Here is a 16155-nt window from a genome sequence, read left to right as displayed (position 1 = left end):
GCCTTCATACACACTGAAGTTTACAAGAGCGTGTTTTAGACTTGTTTCTTTGAGGATTATGGTATCCCATGGAAATCAAAGGAGAAATGGGGCTTCAGACGATCCACAACACATACAGATTTTTAGAGTACACTGATTTAAACTCCATAGGAATACATGGGAAAACTATTAATGATGCTGATTTTTCCGCAAATTCATTCTGTCAGATACAGGATAGGTCATCCGTATCTGGTTGGTGGGGGTCCGACACCTGGGACCCTCACCGATCAGCTTTTTCAGAAGGCAGCAGCCTTCTCTCAGCATTTCCTAGATCAGTGATGACATGTTCATCCATGACGTGGCCTAGGAGCAGCTCAGCCCCGCCCCATTGAAGTGAATGGGGCTGAGCTGCGATACCAAGCACAACCGCTATACAATGTACAGGTGCTTTGTAAACTGCGAGAAGGCCGCAGCACTCACAGGAGCATCAGCCTTCTCAAAACAGCTGGTGGACCCCCACCGATCAGATACTGATGACCTATCCTGAGGATAGGTCAACAGTATCAAAATCTTGGAGAACTCCTTTAATGCGACTTGGCTTAAAGGGATTTTCCAGGATTTTTATATTGAATGCCTATCCTGAGGATAGGTCATCAATATCAGATCAGATCTTACCGATCAGCTGTTCGGGATTAGCTCTGATACCAGAACTACACAGCTGCCATCCATTGTGTAGTGGACGAAGTTGGTTACTGCAGGGCTGCTCCCGGTGTGTAAGGCTAGGGCTACACTGCAACATGTGTCGCGCAACACCATAGGGCACAACTACACTGCAACATGTGTCGCACAACAATTTTTATAATGATAGTCTATGGTGTCACACTGCGACAGTCGCAGAAAAATCCATCTTGGATTTGCAGTGCGACACAATAGACTATCATAAAAATTGTTGCGTGACACATGTCGTCGTGTAGCCCTAGCCTAAATGCCTGCTTTTTATGCTGCTTCTGTTTGTGGAAATGGTGACCTGCAATTATGACAGTCACATGTCCTGCAGCATTACCCCCTAATGTATCCCTTGTATGTATTCACACACAGCAGAGAGCAGCATCATTACTGCAATACCGAAGCCTGAGACAGAAAATACATTCACGTGCTCTGTGATTCTTAGTATTTCGAGGGAGGAAACCGCCGTCATCAAAATTATGGCAAGGACATTGTATTGTAAGACAGCAGCCCAGCAGGCGTGTGATTCCTGCAGCAGCCATACTGCCAACCATTACTGCTGCACCAATATTTATCCGCCGGGAACAACTAGGATTATGAAATAATGTGGGGGATTGGGTCAGCACAACCTGTATGTAGGTGCACATCACTATGGCGAAATACATATACAAACGGAAAATACAAATGTGATCGCACTCTGCATCCAGCATTCTGCCCTGCCTCCATGCTGGACGAGGCATTGGTGTACATTTTAGCCAAAGCGTAATAAGCCACTCACCACCATCCCTGCTGGATCCGATGAAAGCTGTAATGGCACTGGACGGGGTTAAAAGCAGAGTGTGCTTGGCTTGCATGCTGACCTGCATTCCCTGGACTTTGTGTGGCTGTCATGGCCCATAAACAGGTAGGAACTAGTGTTAGGGACCACTCCATAGAGGCGACCTTGACGTGGTGAGTGGCTTATTACGCTTTGGCCAAAATGTACACCAATGCCTCATCCAGCATAGAGGCAGGGCAGAATGCTGGATGCAGAGTGCGATCACATTTGTATTTTCCAGGATTATGAAATCTTTCTATAATTAATATAATTACCTTGAGCATTGACTCGAGTGAAATGGAAAAGGTTTTCTTTTATTCATCTTACCGCATAGTAATAGTACAAAAAATTCACAATATTAAGAGAGAGCACAAGATGACAATATTCGCACAAAAACTTTTTAATCTGTTATTTGTGACCAAATACATGAGGCTCAGATCGGTGGCAGAGGTTTCATAGGACCCTCGGCTGTGGAGTCTGAGAAAAAGCAGGCAGCAGCATTTTGTCTGGCAGGATGCCGGAAGCCACTGTAGTCCATGGGGTCTGATAGGCGTCACTGGGGTCCGTAATTTATGATGACACTATAATGTCTCAGATGAACCAAGTTAATTTAGCTTTTAGACTGACCGCGAACAAGTTCCAAGCAAGTGGTAAAATTGTGCCAGGCAAACGGTGGACTGGCATCAGATAGTATAATGCCACCAGGCAGATATTGGACTTGTGCCAAGCAAGTAGTAAAATGGTACCACGCAGATAGCAGATTGGTACTAAGCAAGTAGTAGAATGGTACCACGCAGGTAGCAGACTGGTACTAAGCAAGTAGTAGAATGGTACCACGCAGATAGCAGACTGGTACTAAGCAAGTAGTAGAATGGTACCACGCAGGTAGCAGACTGGTACTAAGCAAGTAGTAGAATGGTACCAAGTAGATAGGGGACTGCAACCCAAGTGCCCCGGGCTTTAGTGTTATGCCACCTTTGTAAGTTTAATGTCTCCTGTGACCCTAAGACCCGTCACTGCTTTGAGCTGTGGGACACGATGTGTGAAGTCGCAGAGTCCTTGTCCATCTAAGAGAACCCGCATCTGTTGGTGCTCACAGAGGATCTCCATCTAGAAGGAAAACAATAAGCTTGTTATTACTCCGGGAGCAAATCAGACACATGGACATGGTACAGGGGACCGTTACTTTCTGTAAGAGCTTTCTAAAGTTTTGTATAATTTGCGTTTAATGAGGGGATGGCAATGATCTGGTTCTATAGGGCTCACGTGCTGGTAAAGGCTAAGCCAACCCCCAGGGCTCCCCTCTATATGCACTTACTCAGCAGCTTGCCCCTTTTGCCTCCACCTAACTTCTGCATTGATATTGCATAGCCCAATGTACACAATTTTTGGCTCCTTCTCCATGGAATCAAACATCCCAACCCATGTTCCTATAATCCCTTGAGATATTCATATTTTTCCTTATATTTTGTGAAGATGTCATATGATATGATAAACCAGCTGCTGTTACTGGGACCTGCAGAACAATGTCATAGACCTGGAGAGGGTTCAGATGTGGGCAGCATAACTATAGATCAGTGGTCTTTTACTCAAGTAATATCTAGTAATGTTTGGAGCCTTACCTTAAAGTTGTTTCCAGGAGTGAAGGGGAAATATGGAATTTGTTTCTCTTCTGTACCCCAAATTCCTGCAAACTTGGCATTTCGGATTATAGATCTGTCTTGGAAGTTGACTGTCAGTAGAAGAGCCACGTCTTCCTCCGCATCTTCGGGACTGCACAGCAAACTGACTGTAAAGCTGTGGACAGAACTGCAATGATCAATGCTCCCCCAAATGAAGGACTAAACACTTACTGATATGCTATCCATCTATACACAGGTAGGTGAAGCTCTGAGATCTTAGGTTAGAACATGCACCTGATTATTTGTACTCGTTTTTTTTTTATCTATGATCCATTTTGTTCGTCTGCATAGGTTTAGAAAACCAAATTAATAGAGCGGTTCTCCCACTGGGGACACTAATTTAGTAGTCAGTGATCTAGAACAGTGTTCCCCAACTCCAGTCCTCAGGGCCCACCTAACAGTCAAGATTTGAGACTATCCCACAGAATGAATACCTGTGGTAAATCCTGATGCATTGAAACTACTTCTCACCTGCAGAATACTAAGAAAATCCTGAAAACCTGACCGTTAGGTGGGCCCTGAGGACTGGAGTTGAGGAACACTGATCTAGAACATCCATGTATTACATCAACAGCCGATTAATTTTAATGCTTATTGTGTAATGCTGTATTTTATTCTGTGACGCTACAGAGTAACTGAACACTTTTTGAAGTCATCTCTTAAATATTACAGCTGCTCACTTGTGGTCATGCCAGCAGGACATCCTATGGTCAATTTTTGAGGAACCCCCAAACTACTTATAACTGCTGGTTGCCTTAGAGAGAACCCCTAAGCAGGTTCCAATGAAATTCCAGAAATTGATTAGGAAACTCTGCTGTAGAACGTTTGCAATGAAGATTTGAGCCCTGGAGACCCCACTATCACGTTTTATACCCTAGTAAGTCTTACGAATGGGATAGTGATGGGCTGATGGAAGAATCCATCAAAGTTGTTTCTACCAGAGGAAGCAACCAACCTTAGAAAGGTTGCTTCAGCTGGTGGCTCCTCGTGGGTGGTGTGCACCTTTTAGTACTTCTTTCTGCACAGCCAACTCAACATTAGCAAAAATAGAACCCACCTACTGGCCAATCCTTCCATAATTTTCTCCTAAAAGACATAATAAAAGGTGTGTGGCGTAATGGGGGTCCACTGTTTTCGATACCTTTTGGCTCACAAGCTAAGACCTCGAAGGATTGGAGACTGTTCTATTTTATTAACATATAGGTGACAGCACGTATTATGTATAAAAAAGCGACAGAAATAGTAAGGTGAGGTGCACACGTGTGTGTGTATATATATATCCGTGTGCACCTCATCTTACTGTTTCTGTCCCTTTTTTATACATAATATTATTTGTCCTAATTTATGGAATCTGATCACCTTTTAGACTTGAAAAAGTAGTGCTTTTCAACTCCGAAACGCGTTGTCACCTATATGTTAATAAAATAGAACCGTCTCCAATCATTCGAGGTCATGGTTTTTGCGCCAAGAAATATCGAAAACAGTGGACCCCCATTACTCCGCACCCCTTTTATTGGCTCTCATCACTCCTCTGGAGGATTGGCAAATCCACAAGTGAGGAGCGAACGATACCGGCAGCAGCGAGCATTATTTAAATACACGTCTACACTAGTGTTGTGCCTATGCTTGCACAACACCAAAAAGTGAGCATAATCACTTCTTTTAACCAATTGTCCAAAAATGATTACCCTATGAGCGCCTCTCCCCCTCTTTTGCCACATATGCTGTCCTACAAGACATAGGACGATGGTCCAGTTTTGATTTTTGCTATCCCCATTTAACCTATTTCTTTTACAGGGCTGATTTTAGGGGTGGCATCTAGAAGATGGGAACCCCGGGTGCAAGCTAAAATCAGCCTGTATTATTATAGTGGTATTTTTTAGGGACTGAATTATTATATTAGTGGGCTGTATATTGCGGTTTTGGCCCTTACATTTAAAGGGGTGACCTGGGTTAGACAAACATGGCTGCTTTCTACTATAAACAGCACTCAGTTTGTCCACAGGTTGTGCTAGGTGTTATAGTTCAGCCCCATCCACTTCAGTGGACTGTAATACCAGAGAAATCTCAGGCACAGTGGCCCTCTTGTTGGAAGAAGCAGCCATGTTTTTTGTAACCCTGGTTAGTCCTTTCAAACTGTCAAAAAATGGCGAAGGAGGGCCCTAATTTGTCTAGTCACCCGGGGCCCCATTTTCTATAAAACTCCCCTGCCTTTTTGTATACCCCCTGTAAGAACAACATATATCGATGGCCCAAAACAATTTTTTTTTTTACTAACTATACAGACAGATGTTACCATATGAAATGTACTGCTTTTCTTTTACCTCTTGGGTCCGACGTCTACAACTCCCATGATGGTCTTCATGGCTGGTTTCATCCCTCCTTTGATATCACCAACATATTTTTCTCCCTTCAATTTGAATACATTGAGGAATTAGCTTTATCAGGAGGGAATGATTGTAATTGTATGTGTCATGTTAATTATTTTGTGCTTTGGCTTAAAGTAGTTGCCCGGGAGTTTAATATTGATGGCCTATCCTCAAGGTAGGTCATCAATATCTGACTCCTGTTACCCCCATGATCTTGAAGAGGCTGCAGCCTCCCCGCAGCTTACTAAGTACAGCGCCATATAATGTATAGTGGCTGTGCTTGGTATTGCAGCCTAGGCCCAATCATTTGAATGGGACTGAGCTGCACCCAGGCCATGTGAACGATGATCGTGACATCACTGGCCTAGAAAGAGGCCGCGACACTCTTCAAACAGTTGATCGGCGCGAGTGCCGGGAATCAGAACCCCACCGATCAGTTATTTGTTTTTTTTAGCAGTCTTTATTAATAAATATGACATATACAAACCATTAAAATTTTTCATTGAAAATTACAATATAAAATTACTATTATTTTCAATTCCCCGTAATCACCCATTTCCCAAACCACCCTACCCTTGCGATGCGTCTCAAAGGCCCTCCATGATCCCACTAAGACAACAATAGTAGAAACATACAATTTGGGGGCAAGAAGGATTAGGGCTTCCAAGCCTCCCATATCTTAATCCACTTCTCCTCACCAGTGATGGTCAGTTCGCAGCGAACACATGCGTGCTGCCATCTTTATTAAGGTAGACTCACCCATCCGGCGATGCACAGGTAACCAATTACGTGTGCCGGGAGCTGGGCTGAAATCGAATGCAGTCACCGGGAGCAGGCAGTTCCGAGAACAGCCCGATGAAGGCCCCCGGCGGCTGTTCTCAGAACTGCCTGCTCCTGATGACTGCATTTGATTTCAGACTGGCTCCCGGCACACGTAATTGGTTACCTGTGCATCGCCGGACGGGTCAGTCTACCTTACTAAAGATGGCAGCCCGCATGTGTTCGCTGGTGAACACAGCGAACTGACCATCACTGCTCCTATTTCTTTGCCTATATAGGACATTCTCGCCCACCGATCAGTTATCGATAGCCTATCCTGAGGATAGGTCATAATATTTTCCTCCTGGAAAACCCCCTTTAAGAAAATTCTGTCTAAAAGCTGATGGCACAGTTTTGCACTTTTCCCATAGGCCAGCGGAATTAAAGACATGTACAAGATGATACTAAATTAAAAGCACCACCAAAAATTTCCATAAAAAAAACATAAAACCAAGCATTTTCGATGCTTTTTTGTGTATGTTCTCTGAACATGTGACAAAAAGACCAATTTCTTCTATTATAGTCTCATTACAACTATAGAGTCTCATTATCCTGTTGGCCAGTAAAAGATATTCCGTGGTGACAACATTTTACTTCCACCTCACAGTCTTTCAGTGCAAGGATCCTGTATACAGCAGCCTAGACCTCAGCTTCCTGGACCTCTATGAAGAGGACTTTAGAGCGAAGGGTGAGATGTTGGGCTTAGCTTGCTAAGTTTTTAGGTTCTTATGAAATAAAGGCTAGGGAGGACACAGTGAGGTAAGCCCTAGAGACAAAGATAACCACCCTAATGGCGGTCACAGATAAGGACGACTAGCGTTTAAATCTCCCGCCTACCCTGCCTTTGACTCCAAGAACACAAGAAGTATATGCAGTGTCCTGTTACCGGGGTCAATGGGGGTCCCACGTCCTCTGTTTCAATGGAACAGTGGTCAAGCATGCACCATGCTGCTCCTTACCGCCTCTACGGGACTGCCAGAGAGGCGAGCACTGAACTCGGCAATCCTCGTCAGTCCCATAGACCTTGAATGGAAGGAAATGTGCATGCTCCAGCTTTCACACTGGAAAAACAGGAACTCCGCTCACTGTGGATAGGCAATAAGGTCACTTGCACTGCAGCTCTGGGCAGTTTCACCAACAGGATTTAATATGAGAGAATTCCCGAAATAGCGCCACTATTGTTCAAAGGCTGTACCTGGTATTGCAGCTCAGTCCCATTTATGTGAATTGGGCGGCACTGCAATACCAGACCCAACCTAATGGACAAAAGTGGAGCTATTTCTGGGGGGGGGGGGACTAACCTGATTGTCATAATGTCAACTGATTTCATATAAATCTTTCTACATCATTAATAATACAATTAATAATAATACATTAACCCACTGACCATTTTGGCAAATTGCAAGGTAGGTGATTTGCGAGTCAGTACCAAGTGCCCATATTGCAGATTTTAAAGGCAGAGCTGATTCGCACGTCATTTTCGCCGCTGTTTATCCACGTTTTACTGCTCAGGTTTTGATGCTTTCTTGTGACAATTACAGAAAAATATTTTTTCAAGAGCTCCTACAACAAAAAAAACATGATATTTGAACCTGTGACAAAAAACACATTTATTATCGTGTCTGTGATATATGCTGTTTTGGGGCTCATGCACACTAACGTATTTGTTTTCCATGTTTGTTACATTTTTTGGTTTTTTTGCAGCCCATATGCAGAACCATTCACTTTAATGGGTCCGCAAAATAGCCGGAAATGACTCTGTGCGCATTCCGTTTCCATATGTCCACATGGCCGTTCCGCAAAAAAGATAGAACATGTCCTATTCTTGTCCATTTTGCGGACAAGGATACGCATTGTTAAATGGATCCGTCATCCGTGTTTTTTTTGGATCCGTGTTTTGCGGAACTGCAAAATACATACGGTTGTGTGCATGAGTTCTAAGACGGTCGTCCCTTTCATGGAGACGTGTGACTATTTTCAACTCACTTGCGCAACATTTTCATGCTCCTACTAATTAGCCCAGTCTTAGTGAATATGAACCTGTCGTACAGATAAAGATCCACCAGAGGTCAGCCTAATAGCAATATGCTTAGTCTAAGGGATCAGACCGTGCCCGTATTGCGGCCATATCACGGACGCGGACCCATTCCTCAGGATAGGCCATCAATAACTGATCGGCAGGGGTCCGACACCAGGCTCCCCTGCTGATCAGCTGTTTCAGAGTAGCTCCAGTGCTGGAAGTCCGCACCAGAACTACAGCTCCCTCCATTGTGTAGTGGACGGAGCTGGTAACTGCAGCACTGCTCCCACTGGAGTAAATGGTGTCGGACCCCCTCCAATCTGATATTAACAGCTTAACCTGATTACAATCCTGGTATACTGGCTTAGTTGCCCATAGCAACCAATCAGATTCCACCTTTCATTTTCCAAAGGAGCTCTGAATAATAAAAGGTGGAATCTGATTGGTTGCTATGGGCAACTAAGCCATTTTTCCTTTGCCCCAGTTTTGATGAATTTCTCTTCTCACTATTTTCAAAATCTCTGCTTGTTTTCAGTAAATGATAACCTCATGAAAGAAATGTGCTGTGAATGAACTGCATTTAAAGGGGTTGTCCCATCTTGGACATCTAGGATGTCCTCCCAATGTCTGATAGGTGCGGGTCCCACCTCGTTCTATACTTAGAACGGACCCCGCAAAGTGCTGGAGGGCGAACGGCGCATGCGCGGCCGCCTACCATTCATTCCTGTTGGAGCGCTGAAAATAGCTCAGCCATTTTTGGCAGTTCCATTGAAATAATTGGGAAGCGCGGCCACCGCTCCATTCACCTTTATGGGGCTGACAGAACTAGCTGAGCCAGCGCTTGGCTATTTTTGGAGCTTCCATAGGGATGAATGGAGGGTGGCGCTAATGCGCGGCGCACCCTCCAGCACTTTGCGGGCTCCTTTTTAAGTATAGGTGGGGGTCCCAGAGGTGGGACCCGCACCTATCAGACATTTGGAGCACATCCTAGCCATATGCCCCAAATGTCCAAAATGGGACAACCCCTTTAAATGCAGTCCATTCAAAGCACAGATGTCTCTTTCATCCGGTAAGACTCTGTTCACACCACTTCTGAACCCTGAGGTGTATTTTAGGAGGATCTCCCACAGAGGGCTGGGACGTATCCCAATGTATAGGCATATGTGAACGCAGACCTATAGATGTAGTTGTTGGAAATATCTAGATTAGATGCAATTGTAGCAAATCATCAGCTCTGAGAAGTGTTATGTCTATATGGGTTTTTAGCCTCTAGATGTAGACAAGAATCTTCTCAGTCGCTGACACCAAGCAGAGATCTTGAAAATAGAGCGTAGCAGAACTTTTCATTGGGTTTTGGTCAATGATCTGATGCCGCCATTGTCCCCTACTCACGTTTGTGCAGATGTCGGTCATGACGAGTGGCCGGTGCTGGCGACGCTGATCAGCGCGGATGTCAGATGGGAAGTTTTTGCTCGCCTTTCTGAAATAAACAGTGAGGAGGATGAGAGAGGAGCGCGGGGAGACTTATCTGTGCCGTGCAGTCCTAATACTGGGGGGTGATCAGCTTAGGCACAACCACAAAGTGCGGCGTGGCGTAACCATGGAAACGCTAAACTGCTGCCATGACAGGGCGCACGGCTTACAGGCAGTCACTTATGAAACATTAATTTCCAGTGCCCCATCTCTCCCAGTTACTGCGCGTTCTGCATAGCAGGGTGCCCCCAAATATTGTAATGACTATTATTTCCCTGTGACATAACACCATTAAACTGTTAGAGAGGATTACAACTCCCAGCATGCCCACCACAGGTTTACAGAAACACTACATAGAGGCAGTGGTGATGTGCTCGATGTCCTTCACCTCCATGATGGATGGTACAAGCGCTGGGGTTTTACCTGCTTAGCGGATCTTTATCAGGTCCAGTGGATGGAGTGGTATCGTGGAGAAGATGATGCGCCCGCTCAGGTTGGCCACCAGGTTCTTATTTTGGACGTTTCTGAAGAGTTCTCTACCGACTGTGACTGTCCAGACAGGGAATGTGGATGTCCTGACACTTGCTCTGTGCACACTTTACATCACGGACCGGACTGGGATTCACATGCAGCCAGTGCAACCCAACATACCTTCCCAGAAGTGCCAAACAAACAGCACATTGTGGCACAAAGTACCTCCCCAAATGCCACAAGGCAGTAATATAGTACCCACCCCTCCCTCATTGGCAGCATTTTACCCTTCCCACCTCTCCCCCACTAGCAGAGCATTTCCCTTTTTCCACCCCTCCCCCACTAGCAGAGCATTTCCCCTTTCCCGCCCCAACTAGCAGAGCATTTCCCTCTTTCCACCCCTCCCACAATAACTGCAGCATTGCCCCCCCCTTCCCATCTCTCCCCTACTGACAACAGTATTGTCCTTCTTTCTCCCCCCCCCCCAAGAGGTCAACCAGAAATTTGTTCAGGGCATGTACTGTGTGGGAGTGAGGAGTTCACAATAGTTCTCTCCATGAGAGTGATGGCGTGAAAGATGCCAAATGATTATTTGTGAAAGAGTATATGGGATCTGCCCAGAGGTGAGGCTCGGAGAGAGGACTGTCCATGCTACAGGCATTTACAATAGGGTACCAAATCGGCAGGCAGAAGAATGGTCGAGCAAGCAAAGGTCAGGGCAGGCGGCAAACAATCGTATTCTAAAAACAGGCCGAGGTCAGGGCAGGCAGCAAACAATCATAGTCAAAATACATGCCGTGGTCAGGGCAGGCGGCAAACAAGAATAGTCAAAAAACAGTCCGGGGTCAGGGCAGGCAGCAGTCAAAAAACATAGTCCGTTAGTCAGGCCGAGGTCAAAACCGAGAAAATCAATCCGAATAACAGCAGTGTGCTAAGATGGTACTCGCACGCTGCAGGGAGCTTCACCACTACATTAATAGACAGCACCAGGATCTTTTACCTTGATGAAAGGTACTCGGATCATAGATGAGATGTTTTCTCCCTCATCCCTCACAAAGTTTCTGGATGGCGTTCATGTTCTCCCGAGCCTGGTAACTGATAGGGGCGCCTAGTGTGGTGTCATAGCGCGGTCTCGCAGTGACCTGAATGCGCGGTGGTAGGGCGTAAGGTGCACTGCGGACTGTAGATGTTACTGTCCCTGATAACAGTCTCAGAAACCTCCAGATAGATAGTAACCTGGGCATGTGGGGATGGGTCTCTACCTCACCTGGTGTTCTGGTGGGCTTCGGTACCTGTGCTGCTATGATGGTCTCGGCAGGTGGTGTTGCCGGCGGTAGTGGTGCTCCTCCCTGCAGTCGAAGGTATCGGCCAGTTTCCGGTCTAGGTGTTTCAGACGGCGATGTTATAAACGGCACGATACCTTCCAATCCTGCTGTCAGATGGCGCGTTGTGAAGCCAGATGTTGTTGGCTTCTGGCCGTACGGGGTCCTCCGGGGACGATAGATATGTCTCCGGGGCTGGAGTTTTCCTCCAGCCCCCGTAGCAGCCATGTGGCTGCCTCTTCCGCAACACACCAATGAAGGTGTATCTGGGGAAGGGGCAGGGGGGGGGATGAAGGGGGAAAAAAATGGGATAAAAAGGTAAGAAATACAATAAATCGCTCGATAAAAGTGGTCAGCCTCCTCTCTCCGCAATCCTCGCCTCACACTCACCGATCTCACCCAGTGTTCCAGGGCTCAAGGGCAACGCTTCTGTGATGTCATAAAGCCGCGCTCGGCAACAGGTTGCTAAACAACGGTGTCGCCCCCCATGGCAACCAAACCCCTCCTAGCTGTGTAGGGCAGGAAACTGACATAAGGGGCAGATTTTTAACAGTATTGAATCCAATGTGTTTTTCTTCCATCTTCTCAGTTCTATGAGGAGCCAGCGGAGATGTTATATTCTTCACAGTCCAGAATTTGCAGGGACTTGGCCTAATTTTTAGAGACATTCCTGGCAAACCAGGGTAGAAAATGACACAAGCGTCGCCCACAAGCGGGTGTTTACAGATGGGTTTGGGGGGTGGGGCTTAGTATACTAAGTGTTGCTGAGATTCAAGGTATACCCTCAATATCTTCACTTAAATCCCCTTGTAGCTGAAGAAGCAGGTCAATATCCAAGAGACAATCTCCCCAGTAACTGGACGACACACAGTTTGGGAGTCAACTGACTTTACTCGGCATGCGCACCTGGTGTCAAACCGCCAACAGCCTCATTTACATACAATACATAGATGACTATGGTACAAGGAGAAGTGGGGTCAGACAATAGCAAGGGCTGATGGGGGGTTGAGGGGGGACACTGCCGCTGGTTTAAACTGGTCTCCCAGTGTCCCTGAGACAACACCCTGCTGGGGAAACAATGGGACAGGAAAAGGGGGGAGGGGAAGAGGTACAGACAAGAAAGACATTCTGTAAGTGGCTAGGTTTGCCACACTAAGTATGAAAGTCTCAATCTACCCATGCCATAGAGTCCTTTCTGACACTAGAAGAGCATGCTGGGAGTTGTAGTGCACATGCCCTTTGCAGTTGACAGATGCAATTTGAAAAAAAAGTCAGTTTGATGTTTTCTATTGGGGGGGGTGAGAGAGAAGTGATAGCGCCCCCAACAGCTTTTCCTCACCGCCATATGTACTGGTCATGGGTGAGAGGTGGCTGTATTATACAGCTGTCACCTGTTTAACCCCTTATCGACCAAGGCATCTGCGTGATTAGAGAAGGGTCTCCTTCTGTCACCCCTGCTCCAGTGACACAATCGCCTGATACTGATGGGTTACATTGGCAACCAGGTGCCCTAAAATATATCCCCAATATCTGCCCTTGAAGTAAACCTATTAAAAAAAATTATATGAAAAGTTATCGTTCTCAGTGTTTTTAAATGTTTTTTACTGTGTAAAAGTAATAAAATATGCTGTAGCATGGTGAATATAAGAGGAAAACCCAACACCCCCATATGACTGGAATTGTAGTTCCTTTCCAAATATCCTACTCTGCACGAAAATAAAAGTTTTTCAATAAATGATATGTACCCCAAAATGGTATTAAAAAATATATCCCATCCTGCAAGAAAACAACCGTCATACGGCAAAGTCAATGGGAAACTGGGAAATAAACAGGTGATCAGTGTCAAAAGGCAGAGGTGAAAAAGCCCCCAAAATAGACCATGATGAGTCCAGCGCTTACGTGCTACATTGTGTGGTGCGAAATGTATGCAATTCTGAATGCAAAAAGCCCCTATTGAAAAAGTGTGTCCCCGTGTCTTCAGAAATGGCAAGAAAAAACTTGATGAAGATAGATCCAACACATACATCACATACAGTCAGGTCCATAAATATTGGGACATCGACACGATTCTAACATTTTTGGCTCTATACACCACCACAATGGATTTGAAGTAAAACAAACAAGATGTGCTTTACCTGCAGACTGTCAGCTTTAATTTGAGGGTATTTACATCCAAATCAGATGAACGGTGCAGGAATTACAACAGTTTACATATGTGCCTCCCACTTGTTAACCCCTTAAGGACACAGCCTTTTTACACCTTAGGACCAGGCCATTTTTTGCAAATCTGACCAGAGTCCCTTTAAGTGCTGATAACTTTAAAACGCTTTGACTTATCCAGGCCGTTCTGAGATTGTTTTTTCGTCACATATTGTACTTCATGACACTGGTAAAATGAAGTCAAAAAATTATTTTTTTTTGCACCAAAAAATACCTAATTTAACAAAAATTTGGAAAAATTTAGCAAATTTCAAAGTTTCAGTTTCTCTACTTCTGTAATACATAGTAATACCCCCAAAAATTGTGATGACTTTACATTCCCCATATGTCTACTTCATGTGTGAATTGTTTTGGGAATGATATTTTATTTTTTGGGGATGTTATAAGGCTTAGAAGTTTAGAAGCAAATCTTGAAATTTTTCAGAAATTTACAAAAACTAAATTTTTAGGGACCAGTTCAGGTCTGAAGTCACTTTGCGAGGCTTACATAATAGAAACCACCCAAAAATGACCCCATCTAAGAAACTACACCCCTCAAGGTATTCAAAACTGATTTTACATACGTCGTTAACCCTTTAGGTGTTGCACAAGAGTTATTGGCAAATGGGGATGAAATTTGTGAATTTCATTTTTTTGTCTAATTTTCCATTTTAACCCATTTTTTCCACTAACAAAGCAAAGGTTAACAGCCAAACAAGACTGTATCTTTATTGCCCTGACTCTGCCGTTTACAGAAACACCCAATATGTGGCCGTAAACTACTGTACGGCCACACAGCGGGGCGTAGAGTGAAAGGTGCGCCGTTTGTTTTTTGGAGGGCTGATTTTTATGGACTGGTTTATTTACACCATGTCCCATTTGAAGCCCCCTGATGCACCCCTAGAGTAGAAACTCCCTAAAAGTGACCCCATCTAAGAAACTACACCCCTCAAGGTATTCAAAACTGATTTTACATACGTCGTTAACCCTTTAGGTGTTACACAAGAGTTATTGGCAAATGGGGATGAAATTTGAGAATTTCATTTTTTTGTCTAAATTTCCATTTTAACCCATTTTTTCCACTAACAAAGCAAGGGTTAACAGCCAAACAAGACTGTATCTTTATTGCCCTGACTCTGCCGTTTACAGAAACACCCAATATGTGGCCGTAAACTACTGTACGGCCACACAGCGGGGCGTAGAGTGAAAGGTGCGCCGTTTGGTTTTTGGAGGGCTGATTTTTATGGACCGGTTTATTTACACCGTGTCCTGTTTCAACCCCCCTGATGCCCCCCTGGAGTAGAAACTTCCTAAAAGTGACCCCATCTAAGAAAGTACACCCCTCAAGGTATTCAAAACTGATTTTACATACGTCGTTAACCCTTTAGGTGTTGCACAAGAGTTATTGGCAAATGGGGATGAAATTTGAGAATTTCATTTTTTTGTCTAATTTTCCATTTTAACCCATTTTTTCCACTAACAAAGCAAGGGTTAACAGCCAAACAAGACTGTATCTTTATTGCCCTGACTCTGCCGTTTACAGAAACACCCAATATGTGGCCGTAAACTACTGTACGGCCACACAGCGGGGCGTAGAGTGAAAGGTGCGCCGTTTGGTTTTTGGAGGGCTGATTTTTATGGACCGGTTTATTTACACCGTGTCCTGTTTCAACCCCCCTGATGCCCCCCTGGAGTAGAAACTCCCTAAAAGTGACCCCATCTAAGAAAGTACACCCCTCAAGGTATTCAAAACTGATTTTACATACGTCGTTAACCCTTTAGGTGTTGCACAAGAGTTATTGGCAAATGGGGATGAAATTTGAGAATTTCATTTTTTTGTCTAATTTTCCATTTTAACCCATTTTTTCCACTAACAAAGCAAGGGTTAACAGCCAAACAAGACTGTATCTTTATTGCCCTGACTCTGCCGTTTACAGAAACACCCAATATGTGGCCGTAAACTACTGTACGGCCACACAGCGGGGCGTAGAGTGAAAGGTGCGCCGTTTGGTTTTTGGAGGGCTGATTTTTATGGACCGGTTTATTTACACCGTGTCCTGTTTCAACCCCCCTGATGCCCCCCTGGAGTAGAAACTCCCTAAAAGTAACCCCATTTTGGAAACTAGGGGATAAGGTGGCATTTTTTGGGGGACTATTTTTAGGGTACATATGATTTTTGGTTGCTCTATATTACATTTTTGTGAGGCAAGGTTACCAAAAATTGAAATTCTGAAATTTCATCTCCATTTGCCATTAACTGTTGAGAAACACCTAAAGG

The 16155-nt window shown here is 44.8% G+C and overlaps 1 protein-coding gene across 1 annotated transcript; it reads right to left on the bottom strand.

Moving 5' to 3' along the window:
* Positions 1 to 2276: 2276 nt before the first annotated feature.
* Positions 2277 to 5309, bottom strand: LOC120981473 (galectin-related protein-like). Its single transcript, XM_040411014.1, has 3 exons — positions 5262 to 5309; positions 3145 to 3363; positions 2277 to 2632 (listed from the first exon to the last, which is right to left on the bottom strand). Exons 1-3 carry the CDS (start codon positions 5307 to 5309, stop codon positions 2489 to 2491), a joined length of 411 nt encoding a protein of 136 aa, XP_040266948.1. The 3' UTR covers positions 2277 to 2488.
* Positions 5310 to 16155: the final 10846 nt, after the last annotated feature.

The sequence above is a fragment of the Bufo bufo genome, chromosome 11 (genome assembly GCF_905171765.1).
Source record: "Bufo bufo chromosome 11, aBufBuf1.1, whole genome shotgun sequence".
In the NCBI taxonomy this organism is placed as follows: Eukaryota; Metazoa; Chordata; class Amphibia; order Anura; family Bufonidae; genus Bufo; species Bufo bufo.
This window is presented reverse-complemented; position numbering and strand designations above follow the sequence as displayed.

Excerpts from the sequence above, each read along its gene's own strand:
- LOC120981473 (XM_040411014.1), bottom strand. The coding sequence starts at position 5,309 with ATGGCTGCTTCTTCCAACAAGAGGGCCACTGTGCCTGAGATTTCTCTG. Across the intron at positions 3,364-5,261 it reads CTGTGCCTGAGATTTCTCTG|TCCTTCATTTGGGGGAGCAT; the intron begins GTATTACAGTCC and ends GTAAGTGTTTAG. Across the intron at positions 2,633-3,144 it reads CTCCTGGAAACAACTTTAAG|ATGGAGATCCTCTGTGAGCA; the intron begins GTAAGGCTCCAA and ends TTTTCCTTCTAG.